Source organism: Oratosquilla oratoria, chromosome 30 (genome assembly GCF_046742065.1).
Source record: "Oratosquilla oratoria isolate Oo_2021 chromosome 30, ASM4674206v1, whole genome shotgun sequence".
In the NCBI taxonomy this organism is placed as follows: domain Eukaryota; kingdom Metazoa; phylum Arthropoda; class Malacostraca; order Stomatopoda; family Squillidae; genus Oratosquilla; species Oratosquilla oratoria.
In genome coordinates this window covers 15,321,171-15,347,051 of record NC_134806.1, presented here as the reverse complement: position 1 = coordinate 15,347,051, position 25,881 = coordinate 15,321,171, and the positions used below count along the sequence as shown (strand labels likewise).

The 25,881-nt window shown below is 45.0% G+C and overlaps 1 protein-coding gene across 2 annotated transcripts; it reads right to left on the bottom strand.

The window, feature by feature from the left end:
• Positions 1 to 121: 121 nt before the first annotated feature.
• LOC143041036 (uncharacterized) lies at positions 122 to 25,881 on the bottom strand. Of its 2 annotated transcripts, XM_076212628.1 has the most exons (8): positions 25,481 to 25,881; positions 12,722 to 12,811; positions 11,893 to 11,983; positions 11,108 to 11,179; positions 8,741 to 8,978; positions 6,991 to 7,137; positions 3,962 to 4,185; positions 122 to 328 (listed from the first exon to the last, which is right to left on the bottom strand). In XM_076212628.1, coding segments are annotated over exons 1-8 (906 nt in total). In that variant the 5' UTR covers positions 25,483 to 25,881; the 3' UTR covers positions 122 to 286. The 2 variants fall into 2 exon arrangements, with proteins under 2 accessions (XP_076068743.1, XP_076068744.1); XM_076212629.1 differs by lacking the exon at positions 11,108 to 11,179.

Sequence of the window (25,881 nt, the reverse complement as noted above, 5' to 3'; positions counted from 1 at the left end):
AAAAGAGCCTTGAAATTCTAATAGTAGTCATGATTGTTCATTAAGAAAAATTAATCAATATAAGATTTTTATACGTTTTAATACATTAAATACAAATAATATAAATCAAGACAGTCATCCACAAATCTGTCTTTGCCAGCAACAAATATTATAATGCCCCATTCCTGAACTGGGTCACAACAGTATGTAGGAATGTACAAAATGTAGAGGCCACACCCTTTACAAGATGTTATGTAGCCTGTAGATTTTTCCTTCAGCTTCAGTAGATGTGTAGTAGGTTGCTACTCTATTTCCCCCAACCATGGTAATGCCCTTTTGTTTGATAGTGCTGGAAAGAGAAATATACAATGAATGTGTTAAGTAACACACAGTAGAATAAGTTCCAGCCTAAGCTGGAACAATATATGAATTCAAATCTAAATATAACTGGAAATGAAGGATACAAAGTTGGAACTATACATTAATTTAAGGCTAGGTATAATAAATTGGCTACAAACTAGGACGAGAGAGTCATATGAGAGGTAAAAAGAAAAGAGAAGTAAAGCACAAGGTAAAGGAGGCAAAGAGGAGAGCAGATGTGAAATGGGGTAAGAGTATGACAGAAAATTTTGAAAGTAATAAGATATTTTGGAAAGGAAAAGGAGGCAAATCAAGTAGCGAAGAAAAGGTAAAAGGTGTAGATGTAGAGATGATAATGGAAGAGAAGGCAGTAAGGGGAATATGGGCAGAGTATTTTAGGGAGTTGCTAAATGTGAAGGAGGATAGGGAGGTAAAGATAGTTGCAGTGGGAAGTGCTAAGAAAATGACCGTGATGAGTGAAGTGAAATAAGGAAGGATGAAGTGAAGGCAGTTGTTAAGATGATGAAAGCAGGTAAGGCACCTGGTCTGGATGGATGCCATGCAGAATGTCTAAAAAAAGGAGGTACAGTGATGGTGAGGTTATTTAATGTTTGCTGGAGAGAGGGTAGAGTGCTGGAGGAGTGCCTGTATAGTTCCACTTTACAAGGGAAAAGGGGGACAAGTGTGAGTGTAGTAGTTTCAGAGGGATTAGCTTGTTAAGTGTAGTTGGGAAGGATTAATAGAAAAACAGAGGGAGCGATTGACGAGGAGCAGTGTGGATTTAAGGACAGGTAGAGGTTGCGTAGATCAGATTTTTGTGGTGAGACAGACATGTGAGAAAGCTATAGGAAAAGGTAAGGATGTTTTTTGGGGTTTTAAGAATCTAGAAAAGGCTTATGACAGGGTTGACAGTAAGGCACTGTGGGAGGTTAAGCAGATATATGGGATAGGAGGAAAGCTTCTAGGAGCTGTCAAGTGTTTTCACGATAGTAGTAGAGCATGTGTCAGGATTAGAAATGGAGAGAGTGAGTGGTTCGAGGTAAAGATGGGACTTCGTCAGGGATGTGTTATGTCACCCTGGCTGTTGAACTTATACATGGATGGGGTGATGTGAGAGGTAAATGCAAAGGTGGTGGGTCAGGGATTGGAGATGTTTAAAGAAAATGGAGAAAAGTGGGAGGTGAGCCAGTTGCTGTTTGCGGATGACACTGCGCTTGTAGCAGGATCAGAGGAGGGATTGAGGAAGTTGGTGACAGAGTTTGGGAGAGTGTGTGAAAGAAGAAAGCTGAAGATAAATGTGGGTAAAAGTAAGGTGATGAGATGTACAAGGGGTGAAAGTGGCAGCAGACTGGAAGTGAGCATTAAGGGAGAGCAACTGGAGGAAGTGGATAGTTTTAGATACTTGGGTGCGAATGTGGCAGGAAAGGGTGGAGGTAGAATGTAGATTGAGAGAAGCGAGTAAATGCCTTGGTGGATTAAAAAGTGTAATGAGGAATAGACATTTGGGAATGGATGCTAAGAGGAGATTGTATGAAGGAGTGATTGTGCCAACAGCACTGTATGGGGCAGAAACATGGAACATAAGAGAAGAGAGAAGGAGTTTGAATGTGTTTGAGATGAGGTGTCTGAGAAGTATGATAGGGGTTACTAGGATGGATAGATTGAGAAATGAGGAGGTAAGGAGGACGGGTGGTAAGGAAGTTGGGAGATAGGGTTAATGAAAGAGTATTGGGATGGTTTGAACTTATGGAAAGAATGAGTGAAGAAAGACCGGTAAAAGAGGTGTGCAAGGCAGATGTGGAGAGAGTAAACATGAGGGGGCAACCTAGGATGAGATGGATGGATGGGGTGAAAGGGGCTTTGGGGAAGAGGGGAATGTCTGTTGAGGAAGGACGAGAGAGGACAGAAGACAGGGGTGAATGGAGAATGGTTGTATATGAATGATGATGTGATGCATGAGGTGGGATGGGGGGTGAGGTAGTATGTGTGAGAAAAATTTGATACAATCTGAAGGAATTTCTCCCCGTCTCCTCCTTTCCTGCATGAGGGGACGGAGAGAGGGGGGGGGGTCGCCGATTTAATGAAGTGGCCTTGCTTTGGATGTGCTGTGTCTTGCAACACTGCCTCTGACCCAGGGCAGTGGACAAGATGCAGGGATGACCCGTCATCGAGGAGGTGCCAAGATAAGAGAGAGGGTGGAGGGGAGTGGAGTGTATTAGGGATGGAATGGGTTTTATGCCTTTTTCTTTTTGGCTACCTCCCTTGTACATACATACATACATATACCAAGGCTTTTTCCCCCTTACAAGGGAGGTAGCCAAAAAGGGAAAGGCATAAAATAATTTCCACCCATTCCATCCCTGAATACACTCCACACCCTCCTCTTATCTGAGCACCTCCTGGATGACAGGTCATCCCTGCACCTTGTCCACTGTCCTGGGTCAGAAGCAGTGTCGCAAGACACAGCAAGACCGCTTCATTAAATCGGCGACCCCCCTCTCCGTCCCCCCATTGCATAAAAGGAGAGGACGGGGAGAAATCCCTTCGGGCTGCATCAAAATTTGCTCACAACTACCTCACCCCCCATCCCCCTGCCCATTCCACCTCGTGCAATCACGTCATCATCCAAATACAACCATTCTCCATTCACCCGTCTTCTGTCCTCTCCCGTCCTTCCTCAACAGACATTCCCCTCTTCCCCAAAGCCCCCTTCACCTCATCCTAGGACGTCCCCTCATATTCACTCCCTCCACATCTGCCTTCCATACCTCTTTTACTAGTCTTTCTTCACTCATTCTTTCCATGTGTCCAAACCATCCTAATATTCTTTCATCAACCCTACCTCCCAGCTCCTTTTCCACCCCTGTTCTCCTCCTCACCTCCTCATTTCTCACTCTATCTAGCCTAGTAACCCCCATCATACTTCTCAGACACCTCATCTCAAACACATTCAAACTCCTTCTCTCTTCTTCTCTTATGTTCCATGTTTCTGCCCCATACAGTGCTGTTGGCACAATCACTCCTTCATACAGTCACCTCTTAGCATCCTTTCCCAAATGTCTATTCCTCATTACACTCTTTAATCCACCATGGTATTTACTCGCTTCTCTCAATCTACATTCTACCTCCACCTTCACTCCACCCTTTCCTGCCACATTTGCACCCAAGTATCTAAAACTATCCACTTCCTCCAGTCGCTCTCCCTTAATGCTCACTTCCAGTCTACTGCCACTTTCACCCCTTGTACATCTCATCACCTTACTTTTACCCACATTTATCTTCAGCTTTCTTCTATCACATACTCTCCCAAACTCTGCCACCAACTTCCTCAATCCCTCCTCCGATCCTGCCACAACAGCTGGCTCACCTCCCACTTTTCTCCATTTTCTTTAACCATCTCCAATCCCTTGCCCACTACCCTTGCATTTACCTCTCGCACCACCCCATCCATGTATAAGTTGAACAGTCATTTGACTACCCCCCTTAAAAGGGGGGAAAATCTCTTGGTATATAGACAGACCTCCCTTATAATGGGGAAGGAGCCCTGAGTATAGAGATAGATTAATAGATATATACATACTTAAAGGAAGGAAAAGCTAACAAAATCAACATAATTCCATACATAAGTTGGTTGATGAATGGTCTTGTAGACAGGCTGTGGCCGGTAAACTGGTTGATGCCGGTAAACTGGCTGATGTGCTTTATAGAAACCACCATGATGGCCACCATGATGGCCACCATAATAGCCACCATAGTGCCCACCATAATGTCCCTTGAGATGCACACCTTTGGAAGCCTTCAGGCTACCTAGGGCAGCTTTCTTGTTTGCCACAACGCCATGGAGACCTGCACAAAGGGAAAAAAATGGGAAATTCCAAAACATCAATTCCTAATAAAGAGTTAAGTTACCTTTTTCACCAGACTATAATTCCAAACTGTAATACAGAATGGGACCTGAAGGCAGGAAGATGGTTAAATTGAGTAAGGTCATCACTTTGGTTTTACCCACATTTACCACTATCCACAAGGAGCTAAGATGAGATGGAGGAAAGTGTGGTGGATGGGAGTGAAATTGATGTGAGTGGAAGGGGTGGTCATGGGCACCTGGCTTTTGACTCTTCTATCTCGCATAATTATAAGGGGGAAAAAGCCCTTGGTACATAGATAGGCAGATAGATAGCCTATCTATCTATATACCAACAGTTTTCCCTCTTTCCACCTAAGCCAAAAGGCAGGTATCCACTCCCACCCTTTCCACTCCCATCCACCACCCTTTCCTCCCTCTCAGGAAATGGCTGAAAGATGGATAGTAAAATGTGGACAACATAATTGTTAAAAGGGGGTTAAGTGAGAAAATTTCAACCCATTTAGCATGAAGTCCTGACTTCTGAATAAGATTGTTTGGCATTAGCCACAAAAACTGTAAAGGATGTCATTGTAATAGCAGGTTTTAGTAATATAAATTAATCTCCTTCAGTACAAAATACTGGACTTGAATGAGTGATTTTCTAACATGAGCCATGATATAATTTAGAAAAGGTATTATTGTAGTGAAAGTTTTGAGATATTCTTAGTTCCTTCAGCACTAGGTCCAGTCTTCTGCTGAGCTAAACCACCTAGTGTCATCTAACACAAATTCTTCAAAGAATGTCATTAAAACGAGAAGTAATAATTGTTGCCTTGAGTTTCACTACCCCGTCTGGGGTATTGGCTGCTTGTTACTGTGGCAAAGTAGCATGCAGTCGATACTTTAGGGTCTATATGGGGCACCTTTACGGACCAGAGCCACACATCATTTTGTCTATGATAGAGGAAAACTCTGTTCATAGAAAAATGATGACATTTTTATACTACGACTGCCCCTCCGTTATGCTGTCTCCCAACCCTTGTTGCTATACTGTACCATTTCTCTGAGTATTTTCTTTTTCTATGGTGGGGGAATTCCCTGTGGTGGGGGAAAAGAATACTGCCACCAAGTATTCCCACTTGGATTGTAAGAGGCAAGAAAAAAAAGGGACGGGGATTGGGACTAGACATCCCTCTCCTTGTAGCCCTACAGGGCACATTCCTAGAAAAAAAGGCAGAGGCATAAGAGGGGCTGGAGGGCCTCGGTCCAGCACCCTAAGGTTTGGGTCTTTTAATGTGCGTGGATGTGGTACAGATGAGAGTAAAAGGGAAGAGATAGGTAGTATGTTTGTGAGAAGAAAGATGGATGTGTTGGCTTTGAGTGAAACTAAGATGAAAGGGAAGGGCGATTGTAAGTTTGGGAGTGTAAGTGGGAGGTTATCAGGAGTGAAGAGAGGGCGAGGGAGGGAAGGGGTGGCTATACTAGTAAGTGAAGAGATAGGTAAATGTGTAGTGGAGTGGAAGGAGGTTTCCTCAAGGATAATGTGGATGAAGGTGAAACTGGGAAAGGAGATGTGGGTTTTTGTAAGTGCATATGGGCCTGGCAGTGAGAAGAATGTAGAAGAAAGGGAGGCCTTTTGGATAGATTTAAATGAGTGCATAGAGGGTTTAGGGAGAAGTGTAAATGTAATAGTACTGGGAGACCTTAATGCTAGGGTAGGAAAGGAGCCAATTGATGGAGTGGTTGGGAAATGTGGAGTTCCAGGAAAGAATCGTAGTGGAGAGTTGATGGTGGAAATGTGTCTAGAAAGAGAGTTGATGATAGCAAATACAGTGTTTCAGAAGAAAGTCAAGCATAAGTACACATGGGGCGGGTGGTGGAGGGAAAGGTGGTAGATGTGATAAATAGGATTATGATAGGAAGAGTTAGGGATGTACATGTGCTAAGGGGAGAGGGTGGGGGAATATCAGATCATTTTCTGGTGGAAGGTAAGTTGAGAGTGGAGGACAGATGGAGGAAGAGGAAAGGGACAAAAGGTAGGGAGGTGCTTAGAGTGAACTCTAAACGAAGAGGAAAAGGAGAAGGAGTACAAGAGGAAGCTGAAGGAGGAGTGGGAGGGAGTGAAGGATAGAGTGGAGGTAGGTGTGGAGGAGGAATGGGGATGGTTCAAGGAGGGAGTCACAAAGTGTGCAAGGATGGTGTGTGGAACAAGAAGGTCAGGAGGAAATAGAAGGAAGGGTAGTGAATGGTGGGATGAGGAAATGAAGAAGGTTGTAGAAGAGAAGAAGCGAGCTTTCACAGATTGGTTACAAAGTAGGACGAGGGAGTCATATGAGACGTACAGGGAAAAGAAAAGAGAAGTAAAGAAAAAGGTAAAGGAGGCAAAGAGGAGAGTAGATGTAAAATGGGGTAAGAGTACGACAGAAAATTTTGAAGGAGAAGGATGCCTAGTCCCAATCCCCGTCCCTTTCTTCTCGCCTCTTACGATCCAAGTGGGAATACTTGGTGGCAGTATTCGTTTCCCCCATCACAGGGAATTCCCCAACCACAGAAAAAGAATACTCAGAGAAATGGTACAGGACAGCAACAAGGGGTTGGGGGACAACATAACAGAGGGACAGTCGTAGTATAAAAGTGTCACAATTTCTCTATGAACAGAGTTTTCCTCTATCATAGACAAAATGATGTGTGACTCTGGTCCATAGGGGTGTCCCATATAGACCCTAAAGTATCAACTGCATGCTACTTTGCCACAATAACAAGCAGCCAATACCCCGTACTTAGTTAATTTCTGAGAACCTTACCTGAGAATAAAGATGCCTTGATGCCATGCAGAGTTCTGAACAAAGAACCTTTGACGCCATGAACACCTTTGACGAGTGACCCTTTTGCATGATGCAGTCCTCCATAGACCCCATGTCCTTTGTTGATGTGAAAGCCTCCTGCAAACCCTTTTGGGAGATTTATAATGCATATGAGGATATCAACAGAGAGATTTTGCCCCTGTGTTACCCAGTATTCAGAATGAATAATGACAAGATACATATACACATGTCATTCCACACATCAAGAGTGATATGTGCTACAAGAGAGAGGGAGGTGGGTGGACTGTGTGTACCTCAACCTAAAGAGGCATTTGATAGAATACCTCACAGTCAACTTATGTGGAAATTGGAGCATGTTGGAGGACTGAAAGGCAAACTACTAGAATGGATTAGAGACTTTTTGAAGGAAAGATACATGAGGACACTAGTAAAGGACAAGATATCAAGCTGGAGAGCAGTAATGAGCAGAGTTCCACAAGGTTCAGTGTTTGTATCAATAATGTTTCTTGTCTATGTTAATGACACAATGAAAGGAACAAGCTATGCAACACAATTGTAGCTATGCAACACATTTGTAGATAATGTTTGTTTATTATTTAACTATACCTATGCATGTATTTTATTTGTTATTTACATTATTATAGTTTTTAGTTATTATTTTATTATTATGATTTTTTTTTCGCATCCGACCTAAATATGGATCAAAAGGTCTCCTGTCGGTATGCTCCGCCTTTGTAATCCTTTGTAATCATAAGAAGAGTGAAAAATGAGGAGGAGGATAGAATATTGCAAAAAGATCGATACTTTTTTTTACATGAAGCCAAGAGTGGGAAATGAAGTTCAATACCAAAAAAATGCAAAGTAATGGAAATGGTCAATAGAGGCAAAAGGCCATCCTTAAACTATTCCTTGGAAAGTGAACACATTTCAAAAGCAAACGAGGAGAAAGACTTGGGGGCATTGGTAAAAGACAACCTGTCACCTGACAGACATATTAGCAGGATTGTGGGAAAAACATATGGACTACTGCAGAAGATTAAAGTGGCGTTCCATTATATGAATGAAGAGATGATGGAAAAACTCATTAAAACCCTGAAACGTCCAAGATTGAATATGCATCAGTAGTATAGTCCCCACACTGAGTGAAGGATATAACCAAGATTGAGAGAATATAACCAAAATGGTCCCCAGCCTGGCAGATGAACCATATGAGGAAAGACTAAAAGTACTGGGTCTATTGATTTTGAAAGATCAAAGAGAAAGAGGTGACATGATTATAGTATTCAGGTCACTAATGGGGATAGATTGCATTGATAGAAGAGATCTCCTGAATAAAGATGGGAGGGCTTTAAGAGGTCATGAAAGTAAATTAAGAAAGACCACATGTCGAAAGGATGTGAAGAAATACACTTTTCCTTAAAGATGTATAAATATGTGGGATAGCTTAGAAGGTGATATAGCCCAAGCTCAAACAGTCCATGAGTTCAAATCTCAATATGATAATTGGAAATCAAAGATATAGATTAAGTTGGAATTGTACATGAATTTGAGTCTTGGTATGTTAGAAAATTGGAGAATAGGAGACTGGACCCAGGGAGCATTGCTCCTTTCCCATATACGACAATTAGGTAAATACACTTTATAAGAGTGAAAGCCCAAACATATGATGTCACATTGATTATTTCCTTTTCCAAGTGAACAAATTTTTTTTTTTTAATTTTGTTCTCACCTTTGTACACACCATGTCCAGTTGATGGAGGGATGTAACTTGATGTGGGTGGGGGGTGGTGGACCACAGGTTGTGGGGGGTTGTATGGTGAGACAAGAGGATAACTTGAGACAGGTTGGGTCGGTGGGTTGGTAGGAGGAGGGGCATAAGAGGAGACCGTGGGAGGGATGTAACCAGAAGGTGGGTTGAATTCTGGGCCAGATGGTCCAATAGGCTCACTTTCGATGGGCAGTGGGGTCTGTGAAAATTAAATTAATCATATTGTTGAAGGGGTATAAAATTTTTATTCTAATTAATACCAATCAGTTTCAATCAGCTGAGAATAAATTTTACTCCTCAAAGGGTTAAAGAATATCTTGATCAACCCAGTCTTGTTGTTGCTCTCAAGAATTTTATCTAACTGGTAAAAACTTTAATTCCTCAGTAGCGCAATTGAGAGAGTATTCTAACCCCTTTCACATGGTGACTTACTTTAGAGGTTTTATTATGTCTAGCACAAGAGAGGAAGATGAAGCAAAGAATTGTCTGACATCTGCCACAATAAAACTGTGTGCCACCAAGTTGAAAGAATTAATCAATACAATTTTAAATATTCTGTCCTAGAGGATCAGTCTAATCAAATTGCCTGGCACAATAAAAACCTATAAAGTATATCATTGGGTTGATACTAATATTTATGAGCTGCAGCATGTAGAAAACTGGTGACAGTCACCAGCCAGACCCAAAGATCTTTTAATGAAGGTCCCAGGTGGGTTGCATCCCCAATGGATATGGGGTATGGTTGTTAACGATTGTGAGTCTTGCGAGTTTTTGTGAGTCTAAGGACAAGTGCTTCTATAAAACAAAGAAGTGATTACTTATGTTAGTACAGAGAATGAATTATGTACAATTCAATACTTCACAAAAGTGCAGGTAACTTGACATACATTCTTATGGGAAAACTAATTTAACATTATATGGACATCATGTTACACGATGTCTATGTAACTATGAGCTGGACTATTTAGAATCATCAATGAGCACCTGTAAGTGGTGCAGGGCCCTGACCACCACCACTACCATCACCTTCCACATCTGATGGTTACTAGCACGATTCACATGTAACATTCATCCACAAAACATCGTTTATACACACAACTCTTGATAAATAAATCATGCATTAAAAGTACATTAGGGAGAATTTGCTTTACTTTCTTTTCACCAAAAGTGCCACCCCCCCCCCCAAAACTTGCCACCCCGGGGCATTGCCCCCCCCTGCCCCTCCCCTTGTCAGGGCCCTGATGTGGTGTTCCTGCAGGATGAACATTGGAGAGAATCATCATCCTTTTGCCCATCTTCATTGACACTCCTTTTGTTCCCTCCCATCATCCTCATTCCAAACACAAAATTTGGGCATTTTAACACTCCCTCCTTGAAACATGCCCATTCTCCCTCTACACCCTTATCTTTCACTACATTCTGTATCCCTCTCAGCTTTGCCTGATATTCATACTATTTGTCTTTCCTATTTATCTTCCTCATTTTCAACACATTTCTGCCTCCCCATGTTTTCTTCTTTCTCCACTTAACCTCCATTCTCAATTTCCCTTCCAGATAATGATCAGACAGCTTATTACCCTCTCTTCTGAACATATTCACATCCAGAATTATTCCAATCCTCCTTTTGGATACCATTACATAAATCATTATTGCCTTCCAGACTACTGTGGCTGATACAATAAAAAAAAAGGTGAAAATTTAGAGATTTTGTGCCTTAACTAGAGTACCAGCACCTGGAGACTAAGTCATGAAAGTGTTGATGGGTTTTGGAGACTGGTAAGAGGGAGGTGACCCTCCCTGTTATCTGTACCAAAAGACCACCTCATGCAGGTGCCCAATGTTAGCCCCAAATATTTAAATAAAGGAATAATATAAAATGGAAAATTACCACTAACATGCAGGGATGACCCGTCATCCAGGAGGTGCTAAGATAAGAGGGAGGGTGGAGGGAAGTGGAGTGTATTTAGGGATGGAATGGGTGGGAATGGTTTTATGCTTTTTTCCTTTTGGCTACCTCCCTTGTAAGGGGGAAAAAGCTTTGGTATATGTATGTATGTATGTACCACTAACATTAATTTATACAATGGAAAACTCAAAGTATTAGGGTACAAAGTTTTCAATGTTGTCAGAATCCAAATGACATCATGTAGTCATCAGACTTTCTGTTATTTCAGAATCTGACATCATTTATCACCCTGTGGTCATAATCTTTATCCTTAGATTTTGGGAAGACTAAGTGGGTCAGAAATGACTACTAAAATTAGTCTGAAGAAAGAACTACGTAAGTATGAAGATGAATACTACCAGAGGGAGCAAATGACTACTTACATCAGAGTGCAGAATGACTACGTACTCGGGGGGTTGACCTGACACCTCTTGTTGGGAAGTGATAGGGCCACCCTTGTAGGTGGGGGGGGGAAAACAGTTACATTAGTGACAAGGTCATCTACTTTCAATGGGATACTACTTCCACTCCAGGGAATGACTACTTATCTAACTCTTTCACTGCTAATGATGATTTGTACATTTGTTTTGGCTGCCACCAGGAAAATTTATAAAGCCAGGGGAGCACCCTATACACTGAAAGGGTTAAGGGTAAAAAGTTACACTATTCTACTGAATAGCTGGTTAACTACTTACACAAGGGGATAAAGTATCACAGCCAATGAAAAACAGGTGGTGCCAGGCATAGCAAACCTCACCCAGCAGAAGTAATTTAAGTGCAGCAATGACCTTGACACCGAAAGTGTTTACCCTACCCTGCTTTAAAACTACGCATTTTCACTATTGTGATGCATAGGGAACTGAGTAGTGTAAAGATAAATTTTGGTATCTGAACTATATAGGACAATTGTTTTAAGGCAGTGGTTCTTAGCCTAGAGGGCATGTCCCCCTAGAACTTGACTCATAATACATCAGGCCTACACAAATATGTATCTCATTGCTGTATAACGAAAGCAATTTTGGCAAACTAAACTACCATGCAGCAGCAACAATAATAAATAGTGATGATACATTGTTGATAGAGCATCAACAATGTTTGGTGCCCACAAAAATGCCTACCAACATAGACACGCAAAAGAGAGACAGGTGAATGAGACTATAGTACTTACATTGGAGGGTGGAAGGTAGGCTATGGCAGGCAAGGAGTTATCTGCATTTCCCCCAAATAGGGTTCTCCCTTGGCCACCCTGGGGCACAGTACTACCAAAGGAAACAGAGGGCATGGTGTCACCATTTTGATAAACATATATTTTTATATCTGTAACTCAAAGGGTCTTTTGTATCAAGGTTTCAACAACAACAGGTCAGTTCACTTTGGAAAGAAAATTAATGGTACAAGATGTCAGCCAGGCTGCCTTGAGTCACAGTACTGAAAAAAAGGATAAGTCAAGTCAGTTAACTGATGGACATCCTGGCATAATTCCCCCCCCCCCAGGGGTGAACTGACCTGTTCTTGTCTAGACCATGCTCTGCACAGGAACATGCAGATATAAAAAACCAACAACAGCTATTGGTTGTTGGACTCGTGCATCTCTGAAATGATACCTTGGCCCTGGACAAGGACCAAGTGCCAGTATACAGAGTTGCACCTTTACCAGAGTGAGGTGAAGAAAGGTGGAGGGTCTTCGGAGGCTTCTCCACCTTCAGGACAGCCATGTACTGTACCCTGTGCAAACTCCTCTAGTTGAAATCTATTGCTAAATTTGCATACATCAAGAGGGGATTTAACTAATCTTGATTTCTGATTTCTATGACACATGATTCCTAATCTAAAATTCTTACTTCCCTTCATATATATATATTTTTTTTCTTTTCTTTATCAAACACCCCCCCCCCCCCCCAAAAAAAAAAAAAAATCCATTTAGGAAGACTTTGGCAACTACCATTCCCTGTTCATTCAAATGCCCTCATTACAAACATCTTCCAATGGGCACTTACAGTCCCCCGGAGGTGGCCAGGTTGTCCAGCTTCTCGCCCGTCACGCTGGCCATGGCCACGATTCCCGTCACGAGCACATGCAACCGCCACCTGTGAGAGAACACTCGAGGCTTAGTAGTAGTAGTAATAGTAATAATAATAATAAAATTATATTTAGTCTGTAGTAGTTTTAGTTCGGAACAACGGCAGGACAAATGAAAATCAACACAAAATATCTAATCTCTTTCTTTTGGTAATTAGCCACAAGGTGCGACACTAGAAGTGTCACATGAGAAATATAGGTGAAGCTCGGACTAAGGCCACAGCTTAGTGGAGCTTATGGTTGTAGCTGGACGTGGAGCCTAACGTCAGCGAGGCGGTAGCAGATGATGACGGCGAGGCTCGATGGGACGGCTAGAAGACTGGACGAGGAGATGTAGTTTGTGCGCTGGTCGGTACTGTTCTGGGGAAAGTCGTCGAGGCTTGCTGTATACTGGCGGTCCAGATGTCTGGATGTGGTGCATGATGTTATGAGGGGTGGTGGTGGTGGTGTTGGTCTTGTCTGGCGATGTTAGCTGGGGAAACTCCTGCAGGATGCGTGCATAATCGCCATCGGAGGCTACGAGGATGTCGTCGATGTAAACGGTGATGAAGTCGAAGTCTCTCAGGGCATGGTCTATGAACCTCTGGAACGTCTGGGCGGCATTCCGGAGGCCAAAGGCCATCATCTTCCATTCGAAGAGGCCGAACGGAGTGGCTATGGCTGTCTTCTGGACGTCTTCCGGCGCTACAGGGATTTGATGAAACGCCCTGACCAGGTCGATCTTAGAGAAGACCTGTTTCCCGTGAAGCTTGAAGTGGAAGTCCTGAGCGTGAGGGATGGGGTAGCGGTCGGGCTTCGTGATGCGGTTAATTTGACGGTAGTCACCGCAAGCCCGCCATTGGTTGGGCGGTGGGGGTGGCTTGGGAACCATGTGGAGTGGTGATGCCCAAGCACTCTCCGATGGTTGGATGATGTCCTGGTCTAGGAGTTCTTGGAACCCCTGTTTGGCAGCGGCCAACTTTTCTGGGGAATGATTTGGTTCGGTGGTGAGGATGGGGTTAGGACCATGTTGTAAGAGGTATTGTAATGGCCCTGGAGTTTTGGTTGGTGGGGAGGTGGGCCGGCTTGAGCCTGTCGATGGAGACGCGATCCGGTTTGGCATCTCGGTTGATCACGAAGTGTTTTGTTGATCTGGTGAGGACTCGGAAGGGGCCATCGTATGGGCGTTGAAGAGGAGTTCGTTTGGAGTCTCGCCTGAGGAAGACGTAGTCACTTGTAGACAGGGCCGGGGGAAGGTGCTCCGGTTGAGGTTGTGGTGGGCGAGGGGGGGTTGGACGGGTGTTGGCGAATGTCTCCTTGATAAGTTGGAGGAGGGCGTGACGGTCAGGATCGCCGACGGCAGGCGTGGCAATTTCCCCAGGGAGGCGAAGGTTCTCAGCGTAAAGTAGCTGAGATGGGGAAATGTCGCTGTCGACCTTTGGTGTGACGCGGATCGTGAGAAGCACCAGGGGAAGGGCGTCGACCCAGTCGCATGAGGGTTGTGCCTTCAGCGACTCCTTCAGTTGGCGGTGGAACCGTTCCACGAGTCCATTGGCTTGGGGGTGGTAAGCGGTAGTCCGGTTGCGTTTGGTGCCAAGGAACCTGAGGAGGCTGGACCATAGGTCAGATTCGAACTGAGGGCCCCTATCGGTGACAATGATGTGAGGTGCGCCGAATCTGGATACCCAACCGGAGAGGAAAGCACGGGCGGTCGTCTCGGCGGATATATCCGGAAGGGGCCAGAAGACAGCCATAGCCACTCCGTTCGGCCTCTTCGAATGGAAGATGATGGCCTATGGCCTTTGACCTCCGGAATGCTGCCCAGACATTCCAGAGGTTCACAGACCATGCCCTGAGAGACTTCGACTTCATCACCGTTTACATCGACGACATCCTCGTAGCCTCCGATGGCGATTATGCACGCATCCTGCAGGAGTTTCCCAAGCTAACATCGCCAGACAAGACCAACACCACCACCCCTCAGAACATCATGCACCACATCCAGACATCTGGACCGCCAGTGCGTGTTTTCCATAATCCTGGTTGTCCTTCACCGGGGTCACCACTTTGTAGTAGTTTTAGTTCGGAACAACGGCAGGACAAATGAAAATCAACATAAGTGAAACTTCCCAGTTTCTCCCGCGACTTGGAGAGCTGGCTAGTTCACACAGAGGCATATTTAGCCACTCAAGGTAACGTGCCGGACCTCCAAGCCTTCGGCGCGTACATCGCCGCTCTACCAACGGACGTCATTGCCCTTGTCCGTAACGCCGTCTCCTCTCCTCCGCAAGAAGGCAAGTGTTCCGCCCTCAAGACTGCCTTACGGAAGCTTTACACCAAGCCCGACGACCAGCTCTACCGAGATATCCAGCATAGTGAACTCGGCGACATCAACCCGTCACAATTATACACCAGTATGGCCGCCCTCAACACCCGGGCAAAGGTGTCATTGCCCAAGGAACTCCTCCGCTCCATTCACCTCTCCAAGATGCCGGACGCCCTCCACTTACACCTGGAAGCTCTAGACGACGAACAATACTGCGAAATAGCAGATAGATTGTTCCAACGTCATATCTCGGTACAAGTCCGGTCAGCCAGCAGCTTCCACCCCAGTGACAAACCAGTGCAAAGTGTTCAGTGTTGTGACGACCCAGGTGTGAGTGACAATAGTGCTGTGAGTGAGAACATTCCCGTGTCATATAGTGCCAGTGACCAAAGTGTGCAGCAGCTACGACAGGAAGTGGCCGACATGAAGACTTTGCTCAACCAGTTTTTAGCCGAGAAGGGAAGCCATCAACCACCACGTAGCCCCGCTCCACGACAGGATACTACCTCCTGCTGGTACCATACCCGCTTCGGAGCCAAGGCGCTCAGATGCACACAGCCATGCAGCTGGTCGCAGGGAAACGCCAAACGCGGGGGTCGGTAACCATCCCTACCCCAGCTAACCATACCCACACCCTCCTCTCAGTGCATAATCGCCATCGGGCTGGAGTGACGATATCTGATGGGAAATTGCGTTAGTGGTGGTTCCTGGTATGTTTGTTGTCCCGTAGTACAAGCAGTTATCCTTGGCGCTAACTACCATATTGTAGTGCTGGAGGAAGTCGTAGCCAAGAAGGGGTTGCTGCACCGCTGCTATGACGAATGTCCAAGGGAACTTGACATCGTGGAGTTCCAGGACGCTGTGGTGGCTGCCGTACGTTGCGATGGGCGTACCGTTGGCTGCAAGCAGGTCGTAGGATGGCCAACGTGTACCGTGGTTGGGTTCTTCCGTCGGGGGTATGATGCTGACGGCTGAACCTGTGTCTACCAGGAAGGATAGGCCAGAATGGCGAACACCTCCACCTCCTCTTCCGCCGCCTCCAAGATTATGGCCTCCGGGTACACCCGTCCAAGTGTCTCCTCGGAGTTTCATCTCTCGACTTCCTCGGACACCGTATCTCAACGGCAGGCCTGTATCCTCTCCCTCAAAAAATCGACACCATAAAAGACTTCCCACAGCCAACATCCATCAAAATGCTCCGACGATTCCTAGGAATCGTCAATTATTACCATAGATTCGTCCCCGACGCAGCTGCAAAACTCGCTCCCTTGAACGACCTCACCAAGAACCATTCCAAGCGGTCGGTCAAACCTGTGAAGTGGTCTTCCGAAGCGACCCAAGCATTCGGGCAAGTCAAGGCGGCAATCGCTGAGGCCGTCCGCTTGTCCTACCCGGTAGCTCACGCCCCCCCCCACATTCCTTACCACCACCACAGCACCTGCAGCAGCCCCCCCCCCCAAACTCACACAGATCACGCGTACGCGACGGCGAACCCTTATCCTTCTCCTATCCCACAACCACACCCTTCTACAACTGTTCCCGGCACCCCCCCAAGATCCTCCCCACCCCACGCACCCGCTCTACCATGCAATGCAACAATTCTCACCCAACCTTATGTCTCCACAGCTCCATACTCAACCGACCTCCCATCGCCAAGCCTCCGACCTCGACAACACCACCCTGCACTCGAGCCCCCCTCCACCAAGGCCCTCCACGCCAGACATGCCCCCTGACGGCATGACCACTCGTTCGGGGCGATTGATCCGAAGGCCAGAGAACTCCTAGACCAGGACATCATCCAACCATCGGAGAGTGCTTGGGCATCACCACTCCACATGGTTCCCAAGCCACCCCCACCGCCCAACCAATGGCGGGCTTGCGGTGACTACCGTCAACTTAACCGCATCACGAAGCCTGACCGCTACCCCATCCCTCACGCTCAGGACTTCCACTTCAAGCTTCACGGGAAACAGGTCTTCTCTAAGATCGACCTGGTCAGGGCGTTTCATCAAATCCCTGTAGCGCCGGAAGACGTCCAGAAGACAGCCATAGCCACTCCGTTCGGCCTCTTCGAATGGAAGATGATGGCCTTTGGCCTCCGGAATGCCGCCCAGACGTTCCAGAGGTTCATAGACCATGCCCTGAGAGACTTCGACTTCATCACCGTTTACATCGACGACATCCTCGTAGCCTCCGATGGCGATTATGCACGCATCCTGCAGGAGTTTCCCCAGCTAACATCGCCAGACAAGACCAACACCACCACCACCCCTCACAACATCATGCACCACATCTAGACATCTGGACCGCCAGTATACAGCAAGCTTCGACGACTTTCCCCAGAACAGTACCGACCAGCGCACAAACTACATCTCCTCGTCCAGTCTTCTAGCCGTCCCATCGAGCCTCGCCGTCATCATCTGCTACCGCCTCGCTGACGTTAGGCTCCACGTCCAGCTACAACCATAAGCTCCACTAAGCTGTGGCCTTAGTCCGAGCTTCACCTATATTTCTCATGTGACACTTCTAGTGTCGCACCTTGTGGCTAATTACCAAAAGAAAGAGATTAGATAGTTTGTGTTGATTTTCATTTGTCCTGCCGTTGTTCCGAACTAAAACTACTACAAGTCCTTTGCCATTACTCCCACAGAACCGCCATTGTCCACAACTCACACCCATACAATGGTTTACGGTGGAAGCGAATCCCGAAATAAGAAAGAAAAAAATATCGGTCCATAATGGAGCTGGATGAAGAATAAGAAATAATATAATAAACGAGGTTAAAAAGGGAGTAACAAATAAAGGGACAATGAAAATTAACGAAAAAATATATAAAAATAAAATAAATAAAATCACACCCTTGAGCTGCATAATAAAATCCCCCGTCCTTAAATGGAACAAAATTTACTGAATACATCACTTTACTGAAGCGGTCAAATGAGCTTTATAAAAGGGGAAAATATTTCGTGTTCATATTATTTTGTTAGCATAGCAGTGTGGCATGAATGAAAGTGGGGGGGTTGCTGAACCCCCCCCCCCCCCGAAGAAAACAAAAATAATGTTCTTTCATTACCTCATTACAGAGGCCCAGAAACTTGCCTCGTGCACACCAGTACGTGGCAGAAAGCAGTACTACAGTGGAAGATCTTTCTCCAGCAATTAAAAAAATTAAGTGAAAATAAATGGAAGGATGTCCAACATATTATTGAGGGTGAATCTTTAAAAATGTAAGATTAAGTATTACTTTTGCCCAATATTTTGAAAGAAGTTAAATCAAGTGAGAACATATACGTCAATTCATATTCAAAATCATCCTTTTCGTGCTACAGAGTACATCTGCTTAGAAGCGCCATCTATATTTACAAAATTCAAGTTAGTCTCCCCCACTGCCTTCATAATCAGCGTCTGTTTTCTCTACACTTTCCTCCCGTAGGAATTATCCCGTTTACTGTCGAAGTGTCTATCATGGAATGATTAAAATAGGCTGGCGGTAACCAGGATGAAATAAAATTTGGGTCACCCGTTGACCACACCAACCATCGACCGCAAAGACGCCCAGGAACCCACATCAAAAGGCGAACTAAATGCAGAATAACGATGTCCTTTTTTCTCTCTTTCTTTCTTTTTCTTTGTTGTCCTTCTCGCCTCCTTCCGCCTATCCCATATCCACCTGTCTCCGACCCTTCCCTCCCGATATACTTTCTCCTCTTTTACTTCCTTCTACTCCTTCTTCTTTCTTTTCCTTTTCCGTCGATTTCTCTTTCTTTTCCTTCTCCACCCCGAACCCCTTTGTTATTCCCCTCCTTCGGATAATTCCCCTCACTTATGCCACTTTAGTGGTTATCATCAGACATCGTGCATGAGGATGACGTCATGAAAAATATAACAAATGATTGGTTGATTAGTAGGGAATTTCTGGTCGCTCATCGACTCTTTTCATGTGGCTCCCAGTCAGTTGTTGGTTCACACATGTGTATTCTGCCCTCCACCCCCTTCTCCTCTCTCTCTCTCTCTCTCTATCCTACGGTCGAGGTTGTCCTTGAACATCTATCAAGCGTCAGATTGTGATCGACCCTGTCCCTCGGGCACGGGATCTAACGGTCCCTTCCTGGGGCATCCCCCCCCCCCGGCCCCACTCCCCGAAGGCCAATGTCAGACTCCCCCCAACCACCACCCCAGTTTGAGGGGGGAGGGGGTAATGACTTCATGTTTTATGCCGCCAATATTCTGGGGGAATTCATCCACGCAGTATTCCTTTATGACAAGTCTACACCCAAAATAAATAAATAAGGTGATTAATTGGTAGATAAATAAACTAATTAATGAATAAATAAGTAATAGTGTAGTTACCTTTTAAACTTCTATCCACCCTTTCTGTTTACCTCCATGACCATCTTTACTGTATGACACCACCTCTTTTGTGCGATATTGTCCTCAAGGGTGGAAGCGCTGGTCATTGATGACAACACGCTCCTCCGACCATCCTACCTCACCCCACCCTAACCATATTCCCCGTCTCCCGCCCCCGAATCCCCCTTAACCGCGCATTAGTATTCCCTCCGCGAACGGCAGGATAGGGATGTAATTACAGGAACCGCCTCAAGGTAATCGCGTTTCTGAATTTAGAAATTTGTTTCCCCTTTTGTCTCTCTCTCTCTCTCTCTCTCTCTCTTTCTCTCTATGATTTTTTGACTGCCAAACGAAAATGTTTATTTTAGTTGCTTATAAAAAAATTCAATTATCATTTTCATTTGTTGATAGTTGTTCGCTGGCATCACAGTGCCCACCCCGTACCACCCACAAGTGCTTAAGTGTGGTTCTAAATAAAATCGTCGGACGATAACCTAAACAAAATATGTGAAGTACACCACTGTACTGACAGAGTATTTCCTACTTCAATGCGATGGCCCATCCTTCAGATTTTCTTTCCATCTGACGCCGACCGATTTTATTCAGTTGAAGGCAGAACACAGTATTGCCTATATTGACGCTCTTCATGTAGTTTGTCCTGGCTAATGTCCGGCGATTTTATTCAACCGAGGGCAGATCGCAAGAGATCGCGCGAGACGATCTCCGCCAACCCGCTGGTTGTTGCGATTCATTCACATAGTTCTTTCTGGCTAGCGGAAGGTGATCTCGTCCAGCTGAGAGCAACGCCACGACGAAGGGATTCAAGAGCGAATTACTGGCCGACTCTGCCGGAGGTCCTCCTTGAAGGTGGCCCTCCACTTGCGGGGGCACAAATAAAGACAACCGAACTTGACCCAGGAGATTTGGCAACCTCGTTGTTGAGTGTCTGATATGTTTGTGTGCACACTAGTTACCCTGTGATCAAAGGGATTCTGTCAGCAAAGCAGTATCAACGACTCGAACCTCCTCCACATGTATGCGTTCGACCTCCTTTTGCCCTCCAATCGTCCTCCACTCGTGACGAGCGAAGGAAAGTCCTGTTGAACAGCCAGTGTGCGTATTAGGCGTATGTCTAAGTAGCCATTGTGCGTATATACGCTGAAAACCATACATATTTGAGCCTAGTTCCAGGATACTTGATGTACATTTGTATACGCGTACATACACGCACATGAACATACGTATGCATATGTAGAGGCGTATGTGCGTATATACGCGTATGTTTAAGTAGCCATTGTGCGTATATACGCTGAAAACCATACATATTTGAGCCTAGTTCCAGGATACTTGTTGATGTACGTTTGTATACGCATACATACACCCATATGAACATACGTATGCATATTTAGAGGCGTATGTGCGTGTATACGCATGTGTGCATGCATGTGTACGGATATATATACTGTATAATTAAACGTACTTATTAATAGGCTACCTCCCCTATAAAAGGGGAGAAGCCTTTTGGTATATACTGTAGACAGAAATGGCCAGCTCTGCTCTCTAAAGGACATGTTCAAGTAAAGTTCGTGTTCAAATATGTTCACACAAGTGTTTCTATATGAGCATAAAGGACGTGAATCCGGACTTGTCACACAATCATGTACACAGAGGTGTTCGTGCATACACGGCGTGAGCGTACACAAAGGCGTGGCCATATACGCATATATTCATACACACGTTCATTCAATACACAAACCCAAGCTCAAGCGTCGGGGATGCGAGTGATCTATGCCCTGTGAACGGAAAGTTAAAATACAAAATATAACTTGGCTACAGACTATGTAAAAAAAATGGAATTTGACTCCTTCCAGTCGTGGTCATCTAGTTAGATGTCCTTCCTCTTGTTTTGGCGAGGATTTTCTTTCCTAACATTGCTAAGTTGTTGGTCTGTAGTTCCCACAGTTCACTGAACTACAGTTAATCATCCCACTGAGATTACCTCTTGTTCGCATGCACATTTCGTCAAGACGCCATTTCAGCGGACAACATGCTTTCTTCTTCTTTGTCTAATACATATTCGTCAGGTTCGGATAAACCCACTTCTAGTTTAATCCCTTCACCAAGACGACGCCATTTATAGGTTTTATTCTGGTCGACGCTAGACGACTCCATTCAGCTTGGGTAACGACTTTGTATAGACTAAGTTTGGTACACGCTCCCAGACGTCGTCTTTCCCTGAGCGATCTTCGGCTTCATCAACGGAAAGAAACCCCATAAGGTAAGATCGGTCTATCCGCTCGGTCTACTCAGACCGTGAGGTACCACCAAGGTCACAAAACCACCACAAGACCTCCAAGCCATTCGACGCCGTCTTAGAATGGCCGCCTGGCCAGCCTGCCCGATTCCAAGACGCTCCTCCTCCTCCTCCTCTCTTCTTCAGAAGACTACGAAAGGAATCTGTATATCATTACGATTTTCTTTGTTAGATTCTCAAAAGACAGGGTTACCTCTTACTTCATGTGAAGTGAGTCAAGTGGTCTCGTGTAGAACACGAGACTAATTGTTTTCAAAGCCCAAAGACATATCAAGTATACAAGCTATTTCTTTTGTTGCAGTTTGAGAGAACTGTGTTGTTAGGCGATTTCCTTTAGGAAAGTCCCGTTTTTGTTAAAGATATGTCTACCCTCTTCATGTGTTCACGGGGGAAGTATCGACACATTGTGATGACCTGATGCGCGTCTATCCTTTTCAAAAGACTACGAAAAAATATCTAAACACTACTTGTCAAAAACAATGAGTAATATAAAGAAATACTATATGAGCATTTCCCCTTCATAAGACCGCGAGAATAATCTCAATACATTATGACTATTTAACACTTGGCTTCCTGTGTAAAAGCCTTTAAGGAAGCGGCAACGTGTCTCCCTCTTTTAAGATACGAACACATTATGATGGATTTCAGGGCAGATTTCCAAGCAGGAGGCAATTACTCTACTTGCTCTTATAAGGTAGTTTAAGTCTCCGAAACTCTTCTTTTAGATATATAAATACTTAAAGTATGAATCAGTCATTGCTCACTCTATTGCTACTGTGAGAGGAACTTAAATATTTTCAGCATCAGGTAATCATTGATCCCTTTTTCTTTCATACCAATGAATGAGGTTCTGAAAATGCTCTTTCCCTTCCACCTACGGTTTGCGTCGTTTCAAAAATAGAAGCACCAAGAGTTTGTTACCTTCCAGTATCCTTTTCAATATTGCCTTCCTCTCCCCTCTGTTCTCTATGGGACAGTGATGTAAAAGTCCTTTGTTTCACTTTCCTTCACACTTTGGCCTCTCCGTTAGTAATAAAATATGGCCAATAGTAGCCCATAATGCACCGCGGTACCCCCATCACTTTTTTACCTGCGCTCCAACAACATCTCGAGGCCCCTGGCAAGGTTTGAACTAATATGATACAGGGCACAAAAACCTCCTATGGCCTCCTATAATCTCTCCCTCCTCCCCCATCATTCACCCCACCCATCCATCCTACCATAAAATACCTCCCAGGCCTATAACGTTGGGTACATCAACTACCTGACGCCCCCCCTCCCCACCATCCACGCCCCCCCCACCCTTTTCCTCCCCACCTTCCCTTTCCCTTATGTGTTATCACTTCCTTTCACCTCAAGAAACCTCCCATCTGTACTGTATGGTCTACATTTATACATTCCTCAAGCGGGTCCTCCCTTCTCATATCCCCTACTTCCTTTGCGGTGTTCTTGTCTTTTTCTCCTCTTCACATATCTCCTCAGTTCTCTTAGCCTCCTTTTAAACATATCGTATCTCCTTCGCATGTTCCCTCTCCCTTTAACCACCTCCCACAGCCTATACTGCCTCTTCTCCTTTCATATACCTCCAATTCCCCCATGTGCTCTCCCTACCTATGTGTGTATTTACCTAGTTGCATTTACCTAGTTGTATTATACGGGAAGGGAGCTATGCTCGTGGTAACCCGTCTTTGTATCTCTCAGCATCAATTTTTTTCTTAAAATCTTGAATAGTGTTTGCACACACTGTTTCTTTGTCCAATTTGTTCCAAGTATCATCACTCTGTGTGGGAAGCTATTTTTTCAGATCACTTCTGTAATTATCTTTTTTTAGTTTCTTTTCGTGTCCTCTTGTTTTTCCATTGTCCCATTTCAATAAGTCATTCTTATCTAAGATTTCCATTCCCTTCATAATTGTGTGTGTGTGTGTGTGTGTGTGTGTGTGTGTGTGTGTGTGTGTGTGTGTGTGTGTGTGTGTGTGTGTGTGTGTGTGTGTGTGTGTGTGTGTGTGTGTGTGTGTGTGTGTGTGCTGTCTGAATAAGGGATCAGACGAGCAGAACAGATTTCAAACATACCTACGTACCAAACCTTACCTAATACCAAAATTCACTAATGCCCACCCCGGGATTCGAACTCGGGTCTCCATTTTGGAATACGAGCGCGTTACCACTGAGGCAGCCAGGACAGCATCGTAGCATTGTTACACCTTTTGATTACATTTTTTTTTTCTTCCAAACCGTCATAAATCTCAGCTAGGTAGTAGTAAGCCTCGGGACAAGGGGGAAGAAGGGTCCCAGAGCAACGCACTCGCCTCCACTTGGTTTGAATACCGATGGTTATCGGTGACGACCACTTGCCCCGGCTATTGGAAAAGTCATCACGTAATATATGTGCCAAACGTTTTCTTACCGTTGTAGGGGATGGCCAAGTCAATAAAATAAAAACCCTCTCACGGGTTAAGTTCCTTTCCTTGCGTCACCGCGCTGACGGGTTTAGGAAGATGCCTGTAAAGTCTGCTTAGCCCTGATGAAAGCATGTAACATGATTCCTCTCGGTCGTGGGTGACCTTCAACCTCGCAGCCTTAAAGAAGACTTACACCCGAGAGGTAATCCTCCGGTTAGGCCTAAGGGTCGCTCACCTGCTTAACCTTGAACTTGCGGATACTGTGCCCAAGGTCGTTAGCACCTCCAGAGGCCTAAACGACCCCTACGGACCCGATCCGCAAAGGGTATTATTTATTACCCAGCGTTTAATTACCTACGTCATCGATAAGATCCCCCATTAACACCTTTAGCACGGGGTCCCGCGCTTATCTGAATAAAATCGTCAGGCGTCGTCCACATCAAATCCGCGGCTTCTCTTCAGCGTTCACGGAGTCCTACGCTCACCTGAATAAAATCGTCTTATATTAACCAGAAAATTCTGTTGTGTGTCACCGCAGTGACGGGACTTAAGCCATCAAAGCTCAATCACTTGTTCCTCTAGGTTTGTTTTTATGTCATATGCACTGCTTCATTCAACATTCACCACACACAAGACCCGTAGCTTTGAGCTCATCTTTCCTTCAGGAAGACCTCCAAGTTATCTTGAAGCAAAAAACTATGGCGTCAATACCCGAAGGACTCTTTGTAGCACTGCGTTTATAGGCTTTATATACAAGTCCTTCTAACACCAAAAAACACAATTTTGTCTCGAAGATTATACGAAAACCCTTCGCCCCCACCCTCACGGAAGCCACAATGACATGCCCCTCTCAACACTACACAATGGATCTTATTCTGACTAACGCCAGACGAGTTGTTTCAGCTGACGGGTCACACGGGCGGACCCCGTAATGGAAGGGGCTTTGGTGGACCGTGACCCTATCAAGCCCGAACTCCATCCGCAACTCAACTGACTAAAACTGTCAGGAAATGTTTAAACTAACATTAGTTAAGCATACAAAGTACTGAAGTTGTTGATGAGGATTAGAGAATGATGAAGTCAATAACAATAATAATGATAATAATAATAACGACAACAATAATAATATCAATAACAATAACTGCAATAGTAATAATAATAATAATAATAATAATAATAATGATACTAATAATGATAATGATAATAATAATAATGATGATGATGATGATGATAATAAAAACAGAGAGAGATGCACCTCCTGAGGAACACCTCCTCCTGCCCGATCTCGGAAGACCCTTCGTACTCACATGTCTGCTATCCGGAGGAAGTTCCTGTACGAATGCCTGGACCTGCAAGCGGAGTTCCTCTTCGCCTTCCTTGCCCCCTCGGCCTCCTCATTGGCTTCCCGGGCGACCCCTTGGCAGCCAATCAGAACGAAGGAGTCTCACCCACCCTAGCTCCGCACTGGATTTGTCCAGTCTACGGGACCAGGTTTATTTCGGGAAGACTTTTGGGAATTCCTGACCCCGGCAGACTGGGTGGCGTGTGCAATCGTGTACGTGCACACGCACACACACACACACACAGCGCGAGTACAAAGAGGGTTGAAAGAATTGAGCCAGTGGACAGGACCTAAACTCCCTAAAAGAACTGACCCGGTGGGCAGGACCTTGAAAGAATTGAGCCGGAGGGCAGATTCTAAACTCCC

What these genes read in the sequence shown, in the direction of transcription:
- LOC143041036 (XM_076212628.1), bottom strand. An exon ending in CCTACCTTCCACCCTCCAAT is followed by an intron (nt 11,180 to 11,892) that starts GTAAGTACTATA and finishes CCCACCTACAAG; the next exon opens with GGTGGCCCTATCACTTCCCA. An exon ending in TAGTCATTCTGCACTCTGAT is followed by an intron (nt 8,979 to 11,107) that starts GTAAGTAGTCAT and finishes TAATTTTCACAG; the next exon opens with ACCCCACTGCCCATCGAAAG.